The sequence below is a fragment of the Drosophila yakuba genome, unplaced genomic scaffold, assembly GCF_016746365.2.
Source record: "Drosophila yakuba strain Tai18E2 unplaced genomic scaffold, Prin_Dyak_Tai18E2_2.1 Segkk2_quiver_pilon_scaf, whole genome shotgun sequence".
NCBI classification, from domain to species: Eukaryota; Metazoa; Arthropoda; class Insecta; order Diptera; family Drosophilidae; genus Drosophila; species Drosophila yakuba.
Genome location: NW_025048801.1, coordinates 1,702,853 through 1,723,543, shown reverse-complemented (window position 1 = coordinate 1,723,543; position 20,691 = coordinate 1,702,853). Strand labels below are relative to the sequence as shown.

General features: G+C 41.7%; 3 protein-coding genes across 6 annotated transcripts; 1 reads left to right on the top strand and 2 right to left on the bottom strand.

Moving 5' to 3' along the window:
* The first annotated feature begins 5,032 nt into the window (after nucleotides 1-5,032).
* Nucleotides 5,033-8,610, top strand: LOC6539081 (probable cytosolic Fe-S cluster assembly factor GE22682). 4 transcript variants are annotated; one of them, XM_015189834.2, is made up of 6 exons: nucleotides 5,033-5,183; nucleotides 5,235-5,341; nucleotides 6,602-6,820; nucleotides 6,875-6,967; nucleotides 7,022-7,431; nucleotides 7,505-7,580. In XM_015189834.2, the coding sequence occupies exons 3-6, from the start codon at nucleotides 6,758-6,760 to the stop codon at nucleotides 7,509-7,511; spliced, it is 573 nt and encodes a 190-aa protein (XP_015045320.1). In that variant the 5' UTR covers nucleotides 5,033-5,183; nucleotides 5,235-5,341; nucleotides 6,602-6,757; the 3' UTR covers nucleotides 7,512-7,580. The 4 variants fall into 4 exon arrangements, with proteins under 4 accessions (XP_015045320.1, XP_002085972.1, XP_039233232.1 ...); XM_002085936.3 differs by adding an exon at nucleotides 7,736-8,610 and having other exon boundaries at nucleotides 5,038-5,183; nucleotides 7,022-7,679; XM_039377298.2 differs by lacking the exon at nucleotides 5,235-5,341 and adding an exon at nucleotides 7,736-8,610 and having other exon boundaries at nucleotides 5,086-5,183; nucleotides 7,022-7,679.
* Nucleotides 8,611-11,153: 2,543 nt separating this feature from the next.
* On the bottom strand, nucleotides 11,154-13,521 carry LOC120322243. The gene is made up of 2 exons (XM_039377297.2): nucleotides 13,311-13,521; nucleotides 11,154-13,256 (listed from the first exon to the last, which is right to left on the bottom strand). The coding sequence occupies exons 1-2, from the start codon at nucleotides 13,519-13,521 to the stop codon at nucleotides 11,395-11,397; spliced, it is 2,073 nt and encodes a 690-aa protein (XP_039233231.1). The 3' UTR covers nucleotides 11,154-11,394.
* A 2,547-nt stretch (nucleotides 13,522-16,068) lies between these two features.
* Nucleotides 16,069-17,856, bottom strand: LOC122319644. The gene has a single exon (XM_043207245.1). It carries the CDS (start codon nucleotides 17,854-17,856, stop codon nucleotides 16,069-16,071), a length of 1,788 nt encoding a protein of 595 aa, XP_043063180.1.
* Between the last annotated feature and the right edge of the window lie 2,835 nt (nucleotides 17,857-20,691).

Sequence of the window (20,691 nt, the reverse complement as noted above, 5' to 3'; positions counted from 1 at the left end):
CGCTTTTTTTAAACCAAATGACAATTGCGTGAAACGATATGAGCCATTGTTGGTTGAGAAAGATGTTATATATCTCTTGAGCCTTCATCCAGCTCGATTTGATGAAAACCTGACATTAAGTCAAGGCAAGAAAAATATTTTGCTCGACCAAGTTGGTCCAAAATATCATCTATTCTCGGTAGTGGAAATTTGTCAGCTAAAAGTTTTTTATTAATTTGACGATAGTCTATTACTAATCTCCATTTTTTTATCTGAATCTGGGCTTGACTTTTTAGGTACTAAAGGCAAAGGGCTATTGTACTCTGAAACTGATGGTTCGACTATTTTACCTTTTATTAACTTCTGTACCTATGCTTGCATTTCTTCTACTTGACTATGAGGATATTTTTCGTCAATTGAGATAAGACAGTTTTATTTCTGTTTTATTTTATTTGCCAGAGTTCTCTTTTAGAATAGAGATATCTGCACCTGTATCAAGAAGGAAAACATGTTTTACACCTGTTTCGACATGAATGAATGTGGTAAGTATATTGAGATTATAATTGATGGCGTATACTCTATGATCTTCTTCTACTGGGTATCTAAAGGCTGTTGCGAGTTTCCCTGATCCTGGGTTACTCGTACATTGGCAAATTTTTCCGTTATAGTTATTCTGGTTGTTATTACGGCCTCGTTTTCCTTTACTGCGGCCTCTATTGTTGCCATTATATCGATTTTTATTTCCATTATTGCGGATGTTTTGATAACTGTTATTCTTGTAACCGTTATTATAGTTGCCTCTATAGCCATTGTTATTGAAGCCTCTACCTCGGTTAGCACCTCTATTGGCATTGCCGTATCCTCTGTTAAATCTGTTACCTCTAAAGTACATCACTTTATTGATGTCACCGGTTACTCTTGCACTCGTTCTTTTGTATGCGCTTATCGCTGCATCCATAGTGGTGCAAGTCCCTGCTTCCAGTACTGATTTGATACTTTCGTGCTCAGCTCGATTTATCATGGTGTCAATTGCCTCTTTAGTACTTAGACAAGTGGCTTGTTCCAGGGGTATAGCCTCATCAATAAAGGAAGCTTCTAATAGCTTTCTCAGTCTATCAACTTCAGCGGTAAATTGCGTTGCAGTTTTACCTGTTTGCTGAACTGTGTATAGCTTTGCTTTGACATTACCGGATGTCTCACCGACAACTACTTTCTGCAAATTGTATATAATTGCTAGAATTATCGTTTCATCGTCAACTTAGGTCAAAATTGTGCCAACTATTTTTGACTTAATGACCTCAACTGCAATGTCTTTAAATGGTCCCTTAGCTAAGTCTACCAATTTGATTGCCTCAATGAATCGTTGTAAATGGATCTTTTGTCCATCAAATTCTGGCACTGCGCAAGCGACTTCCTTAATGTAAAACCTAATGGCTGCGGCTTGTTCTGCCATGTTTAAGGTATTTTCTGAGTCAGCTGCGTTACTTGTAGTATTTTCTTCCTTCAGCACTAATGTTGCTGGTATAGTTAGATCGTGAAGATCTTCCTCTTTAATGTCTTCCTCAACTACAGTTGCATTTTCTTCGTCTCAGTCAGTGCTTTCTTCATTAACATTCATTTTAAGTGGTGTGTTTTTTATAGTCGGATTTTCTATCTGGAGGCTGAATTTATTTTTTATTAATATTAATTTTTCCCTTAATGCCACCAGTAGTTCCGAAACTTTAGCAAACTGTTTACTATCTAAATTCTTTCTATTCTGTTGTATCAGTTCTCTTACCTTATTGTAACTATTTACCAATGTTTGGGCATTTTTATTTATCTTTACAGCTTGTATTGATCTATTTTGCGTTAAGCATTTATAAGATTTTTTGAAATTTTCTTTCGATTCCTTTATCTGATCAATAAGCTCTTCCCAGTCCATGCTGTGGTACTAGTTACTTGGAAATCATATATAGACATTTGAAAATTACTTATAATGTTCAATGCTTTATTCTTAAAATCGGGGTCATATTCATAAACTTTATCTATATGGCGCTGTGTTTGAGCTACAATATATTATATTTATGGATTCTTATTTAGATAAAGTCAATATTACGTTTATATTTTTATTTTTTCAACTTTTATATTTTTATTCATAATTGATTTCTCTCCTTTATTCCTTAAATATTATCTAAACCGTTATCAGGGCTACGGTATCGCTTTCTGGGACACTTGTTATGTACTTTGTATATTTTTATTAATGCATTGGATACCATAATTAGAGCAATTACAATTAGTAAAATGGTTATCTTCTTTATTTTATATATGTTTTCAGTTTTGCTTATTCTATTTGTCTCTATGGACATTTATATTGGGAAATATTTCTTCCTTAAATTTTGTCAATGTGTGGAACTTCATTAATTGTTGTTATATTTTTAGTTTTTTCTGAGTGAGTTTTTCGAGTTTTTGGGTCTTTAATTCTTGCTGATATTGCCGTAAGTGGTCTAGCTCTGTATGTAGCTTTAGAGCTTTCGACCAAACCGGTGGCGTTTGCTGACCGTATATTAGCCACCTTACGTGGGCTATACGCTTATTCAGCTTGGTCTTTAGGCCGCCACGGTGCTTTCCCATACCTCAATACAACTCTACGCACTCAGATTTCTTCTCAGTTTGGCCATTTTTTTTTCCAGTCCAGTTTTCCTTCGATAATTTTTTATTGGTGTGGTTTCATCGTCAAACTGGAACTTGACAGATATAAAAATGCTTCAATTGCACTTTTCACGTGCAAGAAAGCAATAGGGCTCAAATGGGGCATGACACCCTATATAGTAAACTGGATATACACGGCCATTGTCAGACCAATACTACTGTACGGAGTCGTGGTATGGTGACCGGCTCTAAAAAAGATATCCAGCTATAATGCTAGCAAAAATGCAAAGAGCTGCGGCACTCTGCATCAGCAGTGCTTTACGCACCACCCCAAATGAAGCCCTAAATGCCATACTCAACCTCCCAAGCCCAAAACTAGATGGCATGGAACAGGCCACAGTAGCGGCAATCAGGCTTAGAGATACCAAACAGTGGAACCCACAAGAAGTGGGTCACTCATGAATCCTAAAAAACATTCAAATAGTCCCCTCCAGGACAGACTACTGCACTCCTACAAAGTACATACAAACACCTTTCAACATAATCATCCCAGAGAGGGACGTTTGGAACTCACAAATACCTGGCTCCCAGAATGCTATATACTTCTATACGGATGGGTCAAAACTACAGAACAGAGTAGGAGGAGCAGTTTACTCCAAACAGCTAGGCCAACGCACCTCATTCAGACTCCCCGATCATTGCACCGTCTTCCAGGCTGAAGTGGCAGCAATAAGGGAGGCCCTAAAACACTTAAAATCACTAAAGCCGGAAGGCTCACATGTAAACATTTTCAGTGACAGCCAAGCAGCTATCAAATCGATTGGCTCAATCTCTAGTCACTCGAAAACAGTATCGAATCATCTTTACACGAGATGACACAACAATTCGTAATCAGCCTTATATGGGTACCCGGACACAGGGACATAGAAGGCAACTGAATCCCAGATGAACTAGCTCGAGAGGGCACTATCGCGCCACTCATACAAGAGATGGAGGGCATGAGTATGCCTTTAGCCACTTGTAAACTACTACTTATGGAAAACCTAAGCCGTAACAAACAGACAATATGGGAAAACACCACTAACACGCCAAAAAAGCCAAAAATAAGCTCAAAGAGAACGTCAAAACTTTTAAGATTGACCAGAGCAAACCTCAGCACTGCAATAAGACTCATCACAAGTCATTGGTTGATAGGCACCCATGCCAGAAGACTAATTGCCCCGTATAACGATTTCTGCCGTAGCTGTAGGGACGAAGAAGTGGAAGAAACGGTAGAGCATCTACTATGCCACTGCCCAGCACAGCAAGCGAAAAGACTTGCTCAATTAGGAAGCAGATTCCTGATAGACACGTCCGACCTGTCTGACACCGATCCACATTGGATACAAAAATTCACCAGTGCCTCTGGCTGGGGAAACTGCTAACTTCACACGAACCTCTGCGGGCAAAAGGGGAAAACATACACGGTATTACAACGGACTTCTAATGGTCTAAGTGCGTCGGATAACCGACGGCCGGTAAAACCTAACCTAACCTAACCTATGGATCACCTAACCTAGTCCACAATATGAAGTTTACTCGAACCGCATTGAATCGGTTCATAAGAACTTCTTACTTTTTGCCTTAAGGCGCCTTAATTGGAATGCAAGCCTTAGATTACTTCCCTATTCAAGTACGCCTGCTTTGGGAGGATCTGAGCTGCTGGGGCACGCTGTGTGTTTCCGTCGGCGTTTGGGGGTGGTGGTCTCGCTTACCCAGACCTCGTACACGGAATACACATTATTATAAACAAATCAAGAAAATGAGCGTGCTGCGACAAAATTAAAAGTTAGAACTAAACCTTATGATATGATAAACAAAACTCACTGAACGAGAAAAGTTAGAAGGGAATGCGGAAGTTTGGAGAAAGGACAGGACGGAAAAAAAAATATTTTTTACTGCGAAGACACAGAAATACTATCACCCGCCGCAAGAGCATGGCTCTGGTGATCCCTTTTGATCCTTACGACCGCGGAGTCATCATTCGGTAAAAACACATGGATTTAAGATTTCATGATTTCATTCGACAATAAGGTTTAATATAAGTGTACTGATTGAGGCAAACATTACATTTAAAGTCATTGGTCTTGAGATGGATATGGAAATAGATTATATATATATCATCTTAATAATAATTATAGGAATAGAAATTAATATGTTTAATTGTACAGGTTTGCTTCATCTTTTATCGCTTTTTAAGTTTAGTTTATTCTAGCTTGGTTCCGTTTCGTCTTCAATCTAATTCATAAATTCCGATAAATTAAGTTTAATGTTGGGTAGCGATAGTTTATTAATTTAATTTCCTGCGATGTTCAATTCAGGTTAAACTTTTAGCATAGAGTAGTGTCCAGGATCGAACATTGTAGTCGATAGTTAGTATTTTTATTTTTCTTTGCATTGGGAGCAAGTTCGAATATGTTAGGATTATTAGCCAAAATGTGTGCGGGCACACTTATTGTCACCATCGCAAGTTTTCAATACGCCGGGAAAACTTAGCATTTTCCATTTTCGCGCGAAAGCTTGGAGGACACACTGCGGTGAGCTAGGAATAAGTTGATTCCAACTGTTATAACCCTTAATCCTCACAGAATAAAACGCGCCTACCAAGCCTACTGCCACGGATTAAGTCTGACTTTTCTTTCGGGATCCATGGTGGAGTAGCCGTTTAAAGGCAACACCGTTTGCACGACGATAGGTAGAATTAATTTAACTTCTTTAGGCTTTCGTTTGCTTATTCCAAAAAAAAAAGAAGCTTTTATTATCAACACTCAAACATTATGTCCGTCGGCGAAAGATCGACTTCCTTCGGTGTCTGAAAATTAATTGCGGTTCTTGCGCTAAACAGATGCGATAAAGAGACATTTTTTTTACCATATTCTTCACATTGAGCGAGAGAAACTTTACTTTAACTTAATTTGGAATTACTTAAATAGCTGGAAAGTGTAGATATAATTTCAGGTGCAGTTTTTCTCTTGGCTTTTAGTTTTAGCAACAGTTTACATATAAAAATCATTGAAGGCTTCCGTAAGAGTTACGTAACGCCATGTAGGTTAATGCCGTTCGTAGAGACAGAATTGAGGCACATCAGCTTGTAAGGATCGAAATTTGATTTAATTCGCGCATTCCCAGCTGTCGGACGGCGAAAGGGCTCGAAGGTCCCTCCTACGAAAATTCCCCGCCACTCGTCAGCTTGGACTTAGCCCTTATTAAAAAACTTGACTGCGGGAAGCAACTGAAATGCTCTTGCACTCCACCAGATCTCGATCAGAAACGAAATTAACTACGGAAACGGATGGAGTGACTTAGGTTCAAGCTCAGCAGCATCAAAAATTTCCTAATTGGAACACGAGCTTTCCAGATCATCCGTGGTGCCGCTATGAGCTAAATTCTCTTCTGGAAAAAATTCGATAAAAAAAATGCAGCTCACTAATTTTATGCACATGCATTAAAAGCACGGCTTAAAAATTTTGTTGGTGTTTTAGGTTGAAATACGTTTACGTTCTTCCATATGCCCCAAAGATCGGTTTATATCTTTAATGATGTGTAGCATGCTATTTGGCCAAATAATGTATTTCAGTCGCCACTACAACACCACAATAAACAGTTTGTTCCTTCTTTGCGCTTTCACACTTCTTCTCCATCCTGGTGTCAATCGCATAGAATTTACGAAATGTGTGTGCACCGAACGCGCACATAGTAATATAGTAAATAATAGACATGAAGTCACAAAAACATGGGGAAAACTATGTATAGAATAAAACGTAAAGTAAAAAATACACAAGAAGTCACAGAAACATGGGCAATAACATGTATAGAATAAGACGTAAATAAATGAAAGAATAACAGAAAAGAAACACAAACCAATTTTTTAACTTTCTTCTCAGCACGCGTTTTCAGTTGTAGCTATGATGAAAATTCGTATGTAATCTCATATTCCATACCGTCCGTTCCACAGTTACTGCTACGTATCGACGCTATCTTGGGTCAATTTGATGTGATACTGGCTAACTTTATACTGAACCAAATATTTGGATAAGTTCAGGACGGTTTTAGCTGACTTAATCTCATTTTTTATAAAATAAAAAGGGAAAAACAACTTTTTACTGATACCATGTCAAGGTTGAGCAGAGCCTTGCAGCTTACAGATATAGATGATTTTATTACTCCCTCACAGGTTTGAAACAACAATATACCGAGATGAATTGAATTTCATTTTAATTGTTTTCAGATATGCATTAAACCAGTGGAAATAGATAAGGCAAGATCAAAGACTGGGGCAAAGATCAAGATAAAGGGTGACAGCTGCTTTGAGGAATCTGAGGTAAGAATCTCTCGGAATCACTTTGTTTTATGGATCGAAATTTTTTCGTTGCAGAGTGGAAAACAAAAACTTAATAAAGTTGAAATTACTCTGCAAGACTGTCTTGCATGCTCAGGTTGTATTACTTCAGCCGAAGGAGTCCTGATCACGCAGCAGAGCCAAGAAGAGTTGCTTAGGGTCCTACAAGAGAATTCAAAAAAAAAGGCCACTGAGGACTGGGATAATGTGCGTACGATCGTATTTTCCGTTGCCACCCAGCCTCTACTAAGCTTAGCCCATCGCTATCAAATAGGTGTGGAGGATGCTGCCCGTCATCTTGCTGGATATTTTCGCAGTTTGGGTGGCAACTATGTTTTGTCCACTAAGGTGGCGGACGATATCGCTCTTCTCGAATGTCGTCAAGAATTTGTAGAAAGGTACCGCGAAAATGAGAACTTGACCATGCTTAGCTCCTCTTGCCCGGGGTGGGTTTGTTACGCGGAGAAAACACATGGAAATTTCATACTACCTTACGTTTCCACTACCCGATCTCCACAGCAAATAATGGGAGTGCTTGTGAAGCATATCCTTGCCGAAAAGCTAAATATTCCTGCGTCGCGAATCTACCATGTGACCGTAATGCCCTGCTACGACAAGAAGCTTGAGGCCTCGCGAGATGATTTTTTTAGCAAGACAAATAACTCACGCGACGTAGACTGTGTTATCACTTCAGGTTGTGAAAGCCAAAACTACAATATGACCTAATATTAATATAATGCATCTTTGCAGTTGAGGTGGAACAGTTGCTGGGTGAGGCGCAGCGGACGCTGTCACAGTTCGATCCCCTTGATCTGGACTGGCCCTGGTCTAATGTACGCCCAGACTTAATGGTATGGGCTCACGAGAAGACGTTGTCTGGCGGTTACGCAGAACATGTATTTAAGTTCGCCGCAAAACAGATTTTTAACGAAGTCCCGACAAATGAGTTGGAATTCAAACAGCTAAAAAATCGTGACTTTAGAGAAATTATACTTAAAAAAAATGGAAACACCGTCCTGAAATTTGCTATTGCCAACGGTTTCCGGAACATACAAAACATGGTACAAAAGTTAAAGCGTGGAAAGGTATCAAACTACCACTTCGTTGAGGTAATGGCCTGTCCCTCAGGATGCATTAACGGAGGAGCACAAATACGCCCCACTACCGGACAACACGTTCGCGAGCTTACCCGGAAACTGGAGGAATTATACCACAACCTTCCACTGTCCGAACCCGAAAACTCCTTAACGAAACATATTTACAAAGACTTTTTAGACGGCTTTCAAACTGAAAAATCATATGAGCTGTTGCACACCAGTTACCATGATGTAGTGTCTGAGCTCAGTATATCGCTTAATATTAATTGGTGAACGTATTATGCTTGATTATCTCTGTTCAGCATATCACTAGTTTCAGTAAAGCAATATAGCCCAGAAACAGGAAAAAGTGTTTAGCTTTTTTACCCGTTACTCGTTTAAATATTTAAAATTACCAACAACTTATTTTAACGAAGTGATATAGTTGCAATTTAAAAAACCAATTTAGGGAAATATGACTTATTTACTCCGTAAATCAAAAGATGTTCAGTTTGACCTGTTTAATAAAAATAGTGCTTTAAAACTAAATTTAGATTTTATTATTTTGACTATTTCTATACAATACCAAAAGAATTTTTAAATATCCAACTCCCTCTACCTGAGTAACGGTTATCTGATTGTCAAGACAATTGACTAAGGCGAGTGGGAAATGTTTCAAAAATAGGAATCCTGCCATCTCTCTTTGCTGGGCATGCGACTAAAGAATAATTATTCTATTGGTGAAACTTGCAAGTTATAATATCATTCCGTCAAAGGCTTTTGTAAGTTGCTTGGAAACATAGCTTTTTAAGAAACTGTTTTCTTCCTTATGGTTTACTCGAGAAATCCACGGAAAAATGCTTCGAAGATTAAGTTCTCTAAATTCTTCGATTAAATATTTAATATCGGATTTCATGTTCAAAGCTTTTTTTAAGAACACTTATTTTTTTTTGAGCCCGAATCGGTCAACACTTACTTGTGAGCTTTCCACAGAAATTTATCTATATATTCCGTATTATTTACAGTTCGAAAGTATCTATGAACTTCCCCGAAATGTTTTTATAAGTGTTCCAAAATCACTGCACCAGGAGAGCCTTTGAAGAGATCAAAATCTGTTGTGGTTGTCCGATCCTACGATTCGCAAATTGAAAGAGTGCGCAAAAACAAAAGGGAGTGCATAACGAACTTTGAAACATATATGTATGTAAGATGAGATTTACTCAACTTTGGTTTTTATTATTATAGGTATTTAAATATCAGTATTATTATTAACGATGAATGTTACAAGTTTAGTTTAAGTTTTCTGCTTTTGATTTTTCTGCTTTCTTAACTCGTTCTCTGACGTCCGTATCTGCTGACTTCTACTCTCCGAATCCTCTTCTCTCGCTCTGCTGCTGTTCTGCTGTCGCTCTGCTGCTGCTCTGCTGTCGCTTCTCCGCTGTCGCTATTCTCTTCTGTCGCTCTGCTGTTTCTACTGCTCTCTTCTGTCGCTCTGCTGCTTCTCTGCTGTCTTAATACTTTTTCTGCATCTCTTCTTAAATCTACTCGAGTACTGCTTTTGTTGAGAAGTCCCAATACCCCGTCTTACATTCGGCCATTCCTGACTATTCATCTGTCCCAGATGACCAATCATCCTCATTGTCCTGGACATACCTCCACAACTTCATGTAATCACAACTTGTGGAAGTCTTACATGGGCCTTCAAAATCTGCTGCCTTTCGAACTTCGTATCTGCCGTTCCTCTTGACAGTTGAAACTTCGTACGGTCCCATATATTCTCCAGCCAATTTCTTTCCCGCAACAAATTGTGTCCGGCGTATAGCGACTAGGTCTCCTACTTTATATGCGACTTCTGGTTTCCGCTTAAGGTCAAAATTCCTTTTATAAGATTCCTGTGCGCGTTGAATCTCGATCTTTGCATCCTTTCTCAGTTGCTGTCGTTGCTCGTCAAAATTCAAATACATCTCCTCCTCCAAAAGCTGTAGAATACGATCCATTGGCTTATTGTTCATTTGCACTCCGAATAGCAGCTCAAATGGTGACTTCTTGGTTGATGCATGTACGTGTGAATTGACCGCTCTCTGCACGTCTGGCACTGCCTTAAACCACTTGGCTGGTTCATCCGCCGACATCTTTGAAATAATCGACAAAATTGTACGATTCACCCTTTCAACTTGTCCATTTCCACGTGGAACCCCTGTTGTACTCCAAACGTGCTCGATTCCGTGTTCCTTCATATGTTCTGCAAACAAGTTGGCTGTGAAAGCGGAGCCTCTGTCCGAAACCATCCTCACGGGGTTACCAAAAACTTCTGACCAAATCTTCAACTTCTTCAGTGTCTCCTCACAGCTTGTAGTTTTCGTTGGGAACAGCCATATAAACTTTGTAAATGAATCCACCATCGCAAATATGTACTTGTACTGTTTTCCCGTAGCATCCATGGGGCCCAAATGATCAACGTGCAGCGTGTGAAGGGGTTGATCACCTTTATCAATACAGCTTAGGAATCCTTCCTTCTTGCCAAGTTTCTTGTTGAAAATGATGCATCTCACACAGTTGTTCACTACCTGCTGAGCCTTCTGTTCTAAGTGAGGAATCCAATACAATTGTTGAACAGCATGAACAGTTTTCTGTAGTGCGGTCATTTTGCATTTTGCACTATGGGCTTCAACAATTACTTCTTTCTCCATCGATTTCGGGATCACAAGGAGGTCATTGCCGTTCACCTCCTTGAAGACAAGTCCAGCTTTCATCTTGTAGCCCTCATATGAACGACTCTCCAGAATTTCCATAATTGCCTTTAGCATCTCATCTTTTCCTTGTGCGACTTTGATTCGAGCTGTGATCTCAGAGGACACGAGCATCACACGATCGGGATAGCGACTAAGGCAGTCCACATGCTTCAACCGTTCCCCATTTGATGCATCCGTGTGTAATTCAGTTTTGGCCGCTCTGATATACAACTTTAAAACGGGTTCCTTTGTCAACGCATCCTTCAAACTATGGAATGCATTCATCTGCGGATGGGCCATTTGAAAGCAAACAAAAATCCAGTCAGCCCTAAAAAAGCTTGGACTGCTCTGACGTTTTTGGGCACCGGAAATTTGCTGACCGCAGCTGTCTTTTCCTGTCCAGGCCATATGTTTCCGTCCTCAATGTTGTGGCCCAAAAAATAAATCTTCTTTTGCAAAAAGTGACATTTTCGCCACTTTATCTTCAGGCCAAACGCTCCAGCTCTGTTAAACACGAGTTTAATCTTTTCCAAACATTGCTCTGCAGTCTCGGCGTGGATAATTATATCATCCATGTACAAGTCGAGAACATCTCTGCTCATCAGCTCTTGGAACACGTGATTAACGTAACGAATAAAAACAGCTGAAATCCAAACGGGGTTCTATTGAATTCGTACAATCCGGATTTGGTGATGAAGGCTGTGAATTTTTTGCTATCCTCCTCAATGGCCACGTGGAAGAAACCATTCTCCAAGTCCATTACAGTAAAAAAGCGTGCTTTTTGCAGCTTTTGCAGAACGTCGTCGATTATAGGAACGGGAAAAAAGTCTCTCAAAACCATCGAGTTCAGCTTTCGAAAATCGACGCAAATACGCCGTGTGCCATCTTTTTTGTTCACCAGTACAAGACGGCTAGCAAAGTTAGATGTAGATGGGCGAATGATTCCAGCATCTAACCATTCGTTGATCTGCTTTTCGGCAATCGCAAATCTACTTGGGGATTGACGAAATGGGATGATTTCACCATCCCGGACGATTCTTAGCCTCACTGGGACTTCGGCTACCGAATCCACCGCCTTGTAGTTATTGATCAGCAGCGACACCTCTTTAGCGAACTGCGGAGGAACATCTATTTCATCATCTGAATTTATTATGTTGTAAATACTCATCTGATTTGGTTCCTCACAAGCTTTCTCCCCCAGCGGGGAAGAAAACTTGTATCCGTCGGCCGACAGCGAAAAGTCAAACTTCGATACAAAATCAAAACCGAGCAGCGCATCATACTCGATGTCTTCATCCTCCACTACGACGAACTTGTGTCTAGTTATCTCCTTGTCCACCGCAACCTCCGCCAAAAAGTAGCCAACTGTGCACGTAATCTTCCTTCCCAGCCCACGAAGCTTCGACGCACACCTCTCCAGGGTAACATTTGGTATCTTGTTAAAGATATACTTGCGCAGTATAGATACATCGGCTCCCGTATCTACCAGACACTCCACTGCCACATTGTTGATAGTGACATTTTTCATGCGACTTGAGCTGCGTACGACTTGGACACCAGCAGCTGACCCAGGGCAATCTCTTGACATGTGACCCTCTTTGTTGCAACTGAAGCATTTTACAGCAGACTTGCAGTCCTTACGATGATGATCTAATGATCCGCAGTTAAAGCAGTGACTCTTCCTGTCGTGCTGTCCCTCGTGCTGCTTTTTCTGGCTCGACGTCCACTTTCCCTCGTTAGGATTAAATGGCTTCTCGACCACACGGTCGAACACCTCATACTGCTCCTGTAGTTCTTTGTAAGACTTGCAACTGTAGAGAGAGTATCTGAAATCACTTCTCATGTTCAAGCCGTCAACAACATAGCGGATAACTGAACGTGCATCAATGTTGCCAAGTGAAGCGATCTTTTTCATCTGTAGTAGGTATTCGTGAAAAGATTCCTGCTTGCGTTTCTTGCGGTCGCGGAGCTGCTCGTGTACATCCGCGCTGCACACATATTGTCGACTGAACTCTGTCTCCATCAGCATACGCATCTCTGAGTATTGGTGTACATACGTAGAGTCCAAAAACAACTTCGCTGTGTTCGTCATTTTGGCGCGAGCCTGAACATACATCTGCTTAATGTTCAGATCGTAGGCTGCCGCATTTATCTCAAAATTTTCAAACCAATTTTTAACCGGCATGGACTCTCCGTCAAACTCTGGAAAGATCTTCGCAAAGCTTTCTGCCGTAATCGAGCAACCGTTGTTTCGCTCCTCCGCTCCAATCTTAATAGCAAGAAGCTGCACTAAATCTTTCAGCGTTCTTGTATTTTCGTCGATCGAGCTGCTTTCGATTAAACCAGCTGCGCCACGTTGCTCTCCACTTGTCCCGACATGATTCTGCATGTTGTTTCTTGCATTCCCACCTTGCTCTCCGCTTGTTGCGACAAGGTTCTGCATGTTGCTTCTTGCATTCCCACATTGCTCTCCGCTTGTTGCGACAAGGTTCTGCATGTTGCTTCTTGCATTCCCACATTGCTCTCCGCTTGTTGCGACAAGTTCTTGCACGATTTTCATTTCTTTCGTATTTTCATTTCCACTTATTTCGCAATCGCTTTCCAACGGCGTACTCATTTTAATCTGTTTGTCTGCTGCAGCCACTGACCTTGTGTAATATGGCTGTTTTCCTTTTGAAATTGGAATCCGCGACGGCTCTTGCTTAATTTCCTTCTCACTCACACGCATTCCCCGTTGCTAACCGGCGTCTGTCAAACTCTTCTTCTTCGTCTTTTGAGACTTCTCGGGGCAGCGTTGAGACTTTTCGGGACGGCGTCACTTGCAATTTTCAGGTTAGGACGAGCCCCCAAATGTAAGATGAGATTTACTCAACTTTGGTTTTTATTATTATAGGTATTTAAATATCAGTATTATTATTAACGATGAATGTTACAAGTTTAGTTTAAGTTTTCTGCTTTTGATTTTTCTGCTTTCTTAACTCGTTCTCTGACGTCCGTATCTGCTGACTTCTACTCTCCGAATCCTCTTCTCTCGCTCTGCTGCTGTTCTGCTGTCGCTCTGCTGCTGCTCTGCTGTCGCTTCTCCGCTGTCGCTATTCTCTTCTGTCGCTCTGCTGTTTCTACTGCTCTCTTCTGTCGCTCTGCTGCTTCTCTGCTGTCTTAATACTTTTTCTGCATCTCTTCTTAAATCTACTCGAGGACTGCTTTTGTTGAGAAGTCCCAATACCCCGTCTTACATTCGGCCATTCCTGACTATTCATCTGTCCCAGATGACCAATCATCCTCATTGTCCTGGACATACCTCCACAACTTCATGTAATCACAACTTGTGGAAGTCTTACATGGGCCTTCAAAATCTGCTGCCTTTCGAACTTCGTATCTGCCGTTCCTCTTGACAGTTGAAACTTCGTACGGTCCCATATATTCTCCAGCCAATTTCTTTCCCGCAACAAATTGTGTCCGGCGTATAGCGACTAGGTCTCCTACTTTATATGCGACTTCTGGTTTCCGCTTAAGGTCAAAATTCCTTTTATAAGATTCCTGTGCGCGTTGAATCTCGATCTTTGCATCCTTTCTCAGTTGCTGTCGTTGCTCGTCAAAATTCAAATACATCTCCTCCTCCAAAAGCTGTAGAATACGATCCATTGGCTTATTGTTCATTTGCACTCCGAATAGCAGCTCAAATGGTGACTTCTTGGTTGATGCATGTACGTGTGAATTGACCGCTCTCTGCACGTCTGGCACTGCCTTAAACCACTTGGCTGGTTCATCCGCCGACATCTTTGAAATAATCGACAAAATTGTACGATTCACCCTTTCAACTTGTCCATTTCCACGTGGAACCCCTGTTGTACTCCAAACGTGCTCGATTCCGTGTTCCTTCATATGTTCTGCAAACAAGTTGGCTGTGAAAGCGGAGCCTCTGTCCGAAACCATCCTCACGGGGTTACCAAAAACTTCTGACCAAATCTTCAACTTCTTCAGTGTCTCCTCACAGCTTGTAGTTTTCGTTGGGAACAGCCATATAAACTTTGTAAATGAATCCACCATCGCAAATATGTACTTGTACTGTTTTCCCGTAGCATCCATGGGGCCCAAATGATCAACGTGCAGCGTGTGAAGGGGTTGATCACCTTTATCAATACAGCTTAGGAATCCTTCCTTCTTGCCAAGTTTCTTGTTGAAAATGATGCATCTCACACAGTTGTTCACTACCTGCTGAGCCTTCTGTTCTAAGTGAGGAATCCAATACAATTGTTGAACAGCATGAACAGTTTTCTGTAGTGCGGTCATTTTGCATTTTGCACTATGGGCTTCAACAATTACTTCTTTCTCCATCGATTTCGGGATCACAAGGAGGTCATTGCCGTTCACCTCCTTGAAGACAAGTCCAGCTTTCATCTTGTAGCCCTCATATGGACGACTCTCCAGAATTTCCATAATTGCCTTTAGCATCTCATCTTTTCCTTGTGCGACTTTGATTTGAGCTGTGATCTCAGAGGACACGAGCATCACACGATCGGGATAGCGACTAAGGCAGTCCACATGCTTCAACCGTTCCCCAGGGCGATGTTCCACTGCCAACTCGAAATCCTGCAGGTAAACAATCCACTGCGTGACTGCCCTCGGCACATCCGCTTTCTGTAGGGTTTGTTTAAAAGCAGACCAATCCGTAACCAGCTTAAACGGCGATCCCAGCAGATAATGTCTAAATTTCTTCAACGCTAGATAAACGGCCTTTGCTTCTAGGATATAACTGTGCTGGCGGGACTCCGCTTCTGACGTCTTCTTACTCCAGTATTGTATTGGATGGAGTCTGCCATCGAACCACTGCATTAAAACCGCTGCAAATCCATCTTTTGATGCATCCGTGTGTAATTCAGTTTTGGCCGCTCTGATATACAACTTTAAAACGGGTTCCTTTGTCAACGCATCCTTCAAACTATGGAATGCATTCATCTGCGGATGGGCCATTTGAAAGCAAACAAAAATCCAGTCAGCCCTAAAAAAGCTTGGACTGCTCTGACGTTTTTGGGCACCGGAAATTTGCTGACCGCAGCTGTCTTTTCCTGTCCAGGCCATATGTTTCCGTCCTCAATGTTGTGGCCCAAAAAATAAATCTTCTTTTGCAAAAAGTGACATTTTCGCCACTTTATCTTCAGGCCAAACGCTCCAGCTCTGTTAAACACGAGTTTAATCTTTTCCAAACATTGCTCTGCAGTCTCGGCGTGGATAATTATATCATCCATGTACAAGTCGAGAACATCTCTGCTCATCAGCTCTTGGAACACGTGATTAACGTAACGAATAAAAACAGCTGAAATCCAAACGGGGTTCTATTGAATTCGTACAATCCGGATTTGGTGATGAAGGCTGTGAATTTTTTGCTATCCTCCTCAATGGCCACGTGGAAGAAACCATTCTCCAAGTCCATTACAGTAAAAAAGCGTGCTTTTTGCAGCTTTTGCAGAACTTCGTCGATTATAGGAACGGGAAAAAAGTCTCTCAAAACCATCGAGTTCAGCTTTCGAAAATCGACGCAAATACGCCGTGTGCCATCTTTTTTGTTCACCAGTACAAGACGGCTAGCAAAGTTAGATGTAGATGGGCGAATGATTCCAGCATCTAACCATTCGTTGATCTGCTTTTCGGCAATCGCAAATCTACTTGGGGATTGACGAAATGGGATGATTTCACCATCCCGGACGATTCTTAGCCTCACTGGGACTTCGGCTACCGAATCCACCGCCTTGTAGTTATTGATCAGCAGCGACACCTCTTTAGCGAACTGCGGAGGAACATCTATTTCATCATCTGAATTTATTATGTTGTAAATACTCATCTGATTTGGTTCCTCACAAGCTTTCTCCCCCAGCGGGGAAGAAAACTTGTATCCGTCGGCCGACAGCGAAAAGTCAAACTTCGATACAAAATCAAAACCGAGCAGCGCATCATACTCGATGTCTTCATCCTCCACTACGACGAACTTGTGTCTAGTTATCTCCTTGTCCACCGCAACCTCCGCCAAAAAGTAGCCAACTGTGCACGTAATCTTCCTTCCCAGCCCACAAAGCTTCGACGCACACCTCTCCAGGGTAACATTTGGTATCTTGTTAAAGATATACTTGCGCAGTATAGATACATCGGCTCCCGTATCTACCAGACACTCCACTGCCACATTGTTGATAGTGACATTTTTCATGCGACTTGAGCTGCGTACGACTTGGACACCAGCAGCTGACCCAGGGCAATCTCTTGACATGTGACCCTCTTTGTTGCAACTGAAGCATTTTACAGCAGACTTGCAGTCCTTACGATGATGATCTAATGATCCGCAGTTAAAGCAGTGACGCTTCCTGTCGTGCTGTCCCTCGTGCTGCTTTTTCTGGCTGGACGTCCACTTTCCCTCGTTAGGATTAAATGGCTTCTCGATCACACGGTCGAACACCTCATACTGCTCCTGTAGTTCTTTGTAAGACTTGCAACTGTAGAGAGAGTATCTGAAATCACTTCTCATGTTCAAGCCGTCAACAACATAGCGGATAACTGAACGTGCATCAATGTTGCCAAGTGAAGCGATCTTTTTCATCTGTAGTAGGTATTCGTGAAAAGATTCCTGCTTGCGTTTCTTGCGGTCGCGGAGCTGCTCGTGTACATCCGCGCTGCACACATATTGTCGACTGAACTCTGTCTCCATCAGCATACGCATCTCTGAGTATTGGTGTACATACGTAGAGTCCAAAAACAACTTCGCTGTGTTCGTCATTTTGGCGCGAGCCTGAACATACATCTGCTTAATGTTCAGATCGTAGGCTGCCGCATTCATCTCAAAATTTTCAAACCAATTTTTAACCGGCATGGACTCTCCGTCAAACTCTGGAATGATCTTCGCAAAGCTTTCTGCCGTAATCAAGCAACCGTTGTTTCGCTCCTCCGCTCCAATCTTAATAGCAAGAAGCTGCACTAAATCTTTCAGCGTTCTTGTATTTTCGTCGATCGAGCTGCTTTCGATTAAACCAGCTGCGCCACGTTGCTCTCCACTTGTCCCGACATGATTCTGCATGTTGTTTCTTGCATTCCCACCTTGCTCTCCGCTTGTTGCGACAAGGTTCTGCATGTTGCTTCTTGCATTCCCACATTGCTCTCCGCTTGTTGCGACAAGGTTCTGCATGTTGCTTCTTGCATTCCCACATTGGTCTCCGCTTGTTGCGACAAGTTCTTGCACGATTTTCATTTCTTTCGTATTTTCATTTCCACTTATTTCGCAATCGCTTTCCAACGGCGTACTCATTTTAATCTGTTTGTCTGCTGCAGCCACTGACCTTGTGTAATATGGCTGTTTTCCTTTTGAAATTGGAATCCGCGACGGCTCTTGCTTAATTTCCTTCTCACTCACACGCATTCCCCGTTGCTAACCGGCGTCTGTCAAACTCTTCTTCTTCGTCTTTTGAGACTTCTCGGGGCAGCGTTGAGACTTTTCGGGACGGCGTCACTTGCAATTTTCAGGTTAGGACGAGCCCCCAAATGTAAGATGAGATTTACTCAACTTTGGTTTTTATTATTATAGGTATTTAAATATCAGTATTATTATTAACGATGAATGTTACAAGTTTAGTTTAAGTTTTCTGCTTTTGATTTTTCTGCTTTCTTAACTCGTTCTCTGACGTCCGTATCTGCTGACTTCTACTCTCCGAATCCTCTTCTCTCGCTCTGCTGCTGTTCTGCTGTCGCTCTGCTGCTGCTCTGCTGTCGCTTCTCCGCTGTCGCTATTCTCTTCTGTCGCTCTGCTGTTTCTACTGCTCTCTTCTGTCGCTCTGCTGCTTCTCTGCTGTCTTAATACTTTTTCTGCATCTCTTCTTAAATCTACTCGAGTACTGCTTTTGTTGAGAAGTCCCAATACCCCGTCTTACATGTATATTGGTTCAGGAGAAGAAGCTGTTGAAGTGTAAAACTTAAGGTTTACAAAAATTTTAATAAATAAAATTTGATACTCCTTTCAATTTGAAGATTTTTGTCGGTTTGATTTGCCACCTAACGTCATTTTAAAATCCTAAAATATTTTTTTTTCCTAAAGAGAAACTCTTTTTTGTAGGTTAGCTATAAATACCTAAATTTGATACGCTCATAGCTTCAGAACATGTAGGGCGGCTACGTCCTATTGCTTTGCATCTCAAACAAATTTAGGCTAAATACAAACAAAAAAGAAAACGCATATATAGGTGTATCTAGGATGTACTTGTGTGGGGGCTAACTTTTTATCTTAATGGTGAGTGAGGTCAAGTGGGTGCGTTCTCAGCAGACTTATACGGGATTGGCTGTTGTCCAGAAGGTTGATGGCCAGGTGGTTGTCCAGTCTTCTTGCGTATCTCTCGCCGTGACGATAGATCTCGTCTGCCACCGATGGAATCCTGAGCTCCTCAAGGATGATAGAGTTCTCATGGTAGGGATGGGCGTTGGAGACTATTCTCAAGCATCTGTTCTGAAAGCGCTGGATCATTATTCGGTGCAAAGCGCTTGCAGTGCCCCACAACTGGATTCCTTAAGTCCAGATCGGCTTGAGTATAGTCTTGTAGACGAGCAGTTTGAGTTTCTCTCGAAGTTTGGATTATTTCCCAATGAGCCAGTGCAATTGTTTGAGGCGTATGTTGTTACCTGTATACTTTTTTTGTTGAGGTGAGGACCCCATGTGAGCCCTCACGGTCCAGGGTTAGCCCTGGTGACAGGGGGACATTCTCCGCGTTAACCACAATGTTCCAACCTTTCAGCCATGGATCCAGAGCATCCAGTTGTCTCTGGATGATGGCTGATGCTTCTTGTGGGTTTGTTGCGGTGGCACTCTCTTCCTTCCGTGTATGATTTGAGAAGGGCGAAGTGGGAATTGGGAGGACGGGACTTAAGCTTGGATAGGAGTCCAGGGACAGACAGGACGGATAGATGGAAATGGCCAGTTCGACTCGGCTGACCCTGATTAAGAATATTCTTTATACTTTTCAACGAATATAGTATACCCTTTTACTCTAGGACTAACGGGTATAAAAAGCGAAACAAAAGTTTTTGGCATATAAAAAGCATACATTAAGAAAAGATGAATGAATCTATTTTAGCTGTAATTGGGATAAACATCAAAGATGACCAAGCATCGGTGAGATCAGCCACACACAGCGTGTAACATTTTCAATATTCGGAAGCCATATGTTTACCCAGGGGGAGACAGCCTGTTTGCTAAACGTGAAGTCGGAATTAATAGGCAAAGAAGAACTCACTCGTGCGGACATCGGTTTTCTTGTGTTTTAATGATTTTTTGATTACTTTCATAACTTAATAACCCTCGGAATTACTGAAAGAAATGGCAGAAGCACGCTAGACAATAGGACTTCAAAAAGTTTATGGGCGTTAGGGTGGGCGTGGCAACATGAATCGACAAACGTGCACTGCGTCTATGTCTCTGGAGTCTGTATGCCTAATCTCAACTTTCTAGCTTCTGTAGTTTTTTGAGATCTCGACTTTCATACGGACAAACAAACGGACATGGCCAGATCGACTCGGCTATTGATCCTGATCAAGAATATATACTTTATATGGTCGGAAACGCTTCCTTCTGCCTGTTACATACTTTTCAACGAATCTAGTAACGGGAATGAAAACATATTTTATTTTAAATACATAATCTGTTTTCTTTCACTGGCTCCCGAACAGGGACCGTCACGCGCGTAGAATAAACCTAAGTTCGTGTTAAGTGCTAGACAAATTCTGCACAGTGACGGTTATAAAAACCTTTCGCGATCGAGGCTACACAAAAATTTTTCGGTCGACGCGAAACAAAAAAGACAGAACGCTATAGTCGAGTTCTCCGACTATCTGATACCCGTTACTCAGGTAGTGGATGTGCGAAGGAGAG

Excerpts from the sequence above, each read along its gene's own strand:
- LOC122319644 (XM_043207245.1), bottom strand. The coding sequence starts at position 17,856 with ATGCAGAATCATGTCGGGACAAGTGGAGAGCAACGTGGCGCAGCTGGT.
- LOC6539081 (XM_002085936.3), top strand. The coding sequence starts at position 6,758 with ATGTCAAGGTTGAGCAGAGCCTTGCAGCTTACAGATATAGATGATTTT. Across the intron at positions 6,968-7,021 it reads GCTGCTTTGAGGAATCTGAG|AGTGGAAAACAAAAACTTAA; the intron begins GTAAGAATCTCT and ends TTTTCGTTGCAG. Across the intron at positions 7,680-7,735 it reads AGACTGTGTTATCACTTCAG|TTGAGGTGGAACAGTTGCTG; the intron begins GTTGTGAAAGCC and ends GCATCTTTGCAG.
- LOC120322243 (XM_039377297.2), bottom strand. The coding sequence starts at position 13,521 with ATGCGTGTGAGTGAGAAGGAAATTAAGCAAGAGCCGTCGCGGATTCCA. Across the intron at positions 13,257-13,310 it reads CGCAACAAGCGGAGAGCAAT|GTGGGAATGCAAGAAGCAAC; the intron begins GTGGGAATGCAA and ends GCGGAGAGCAAT.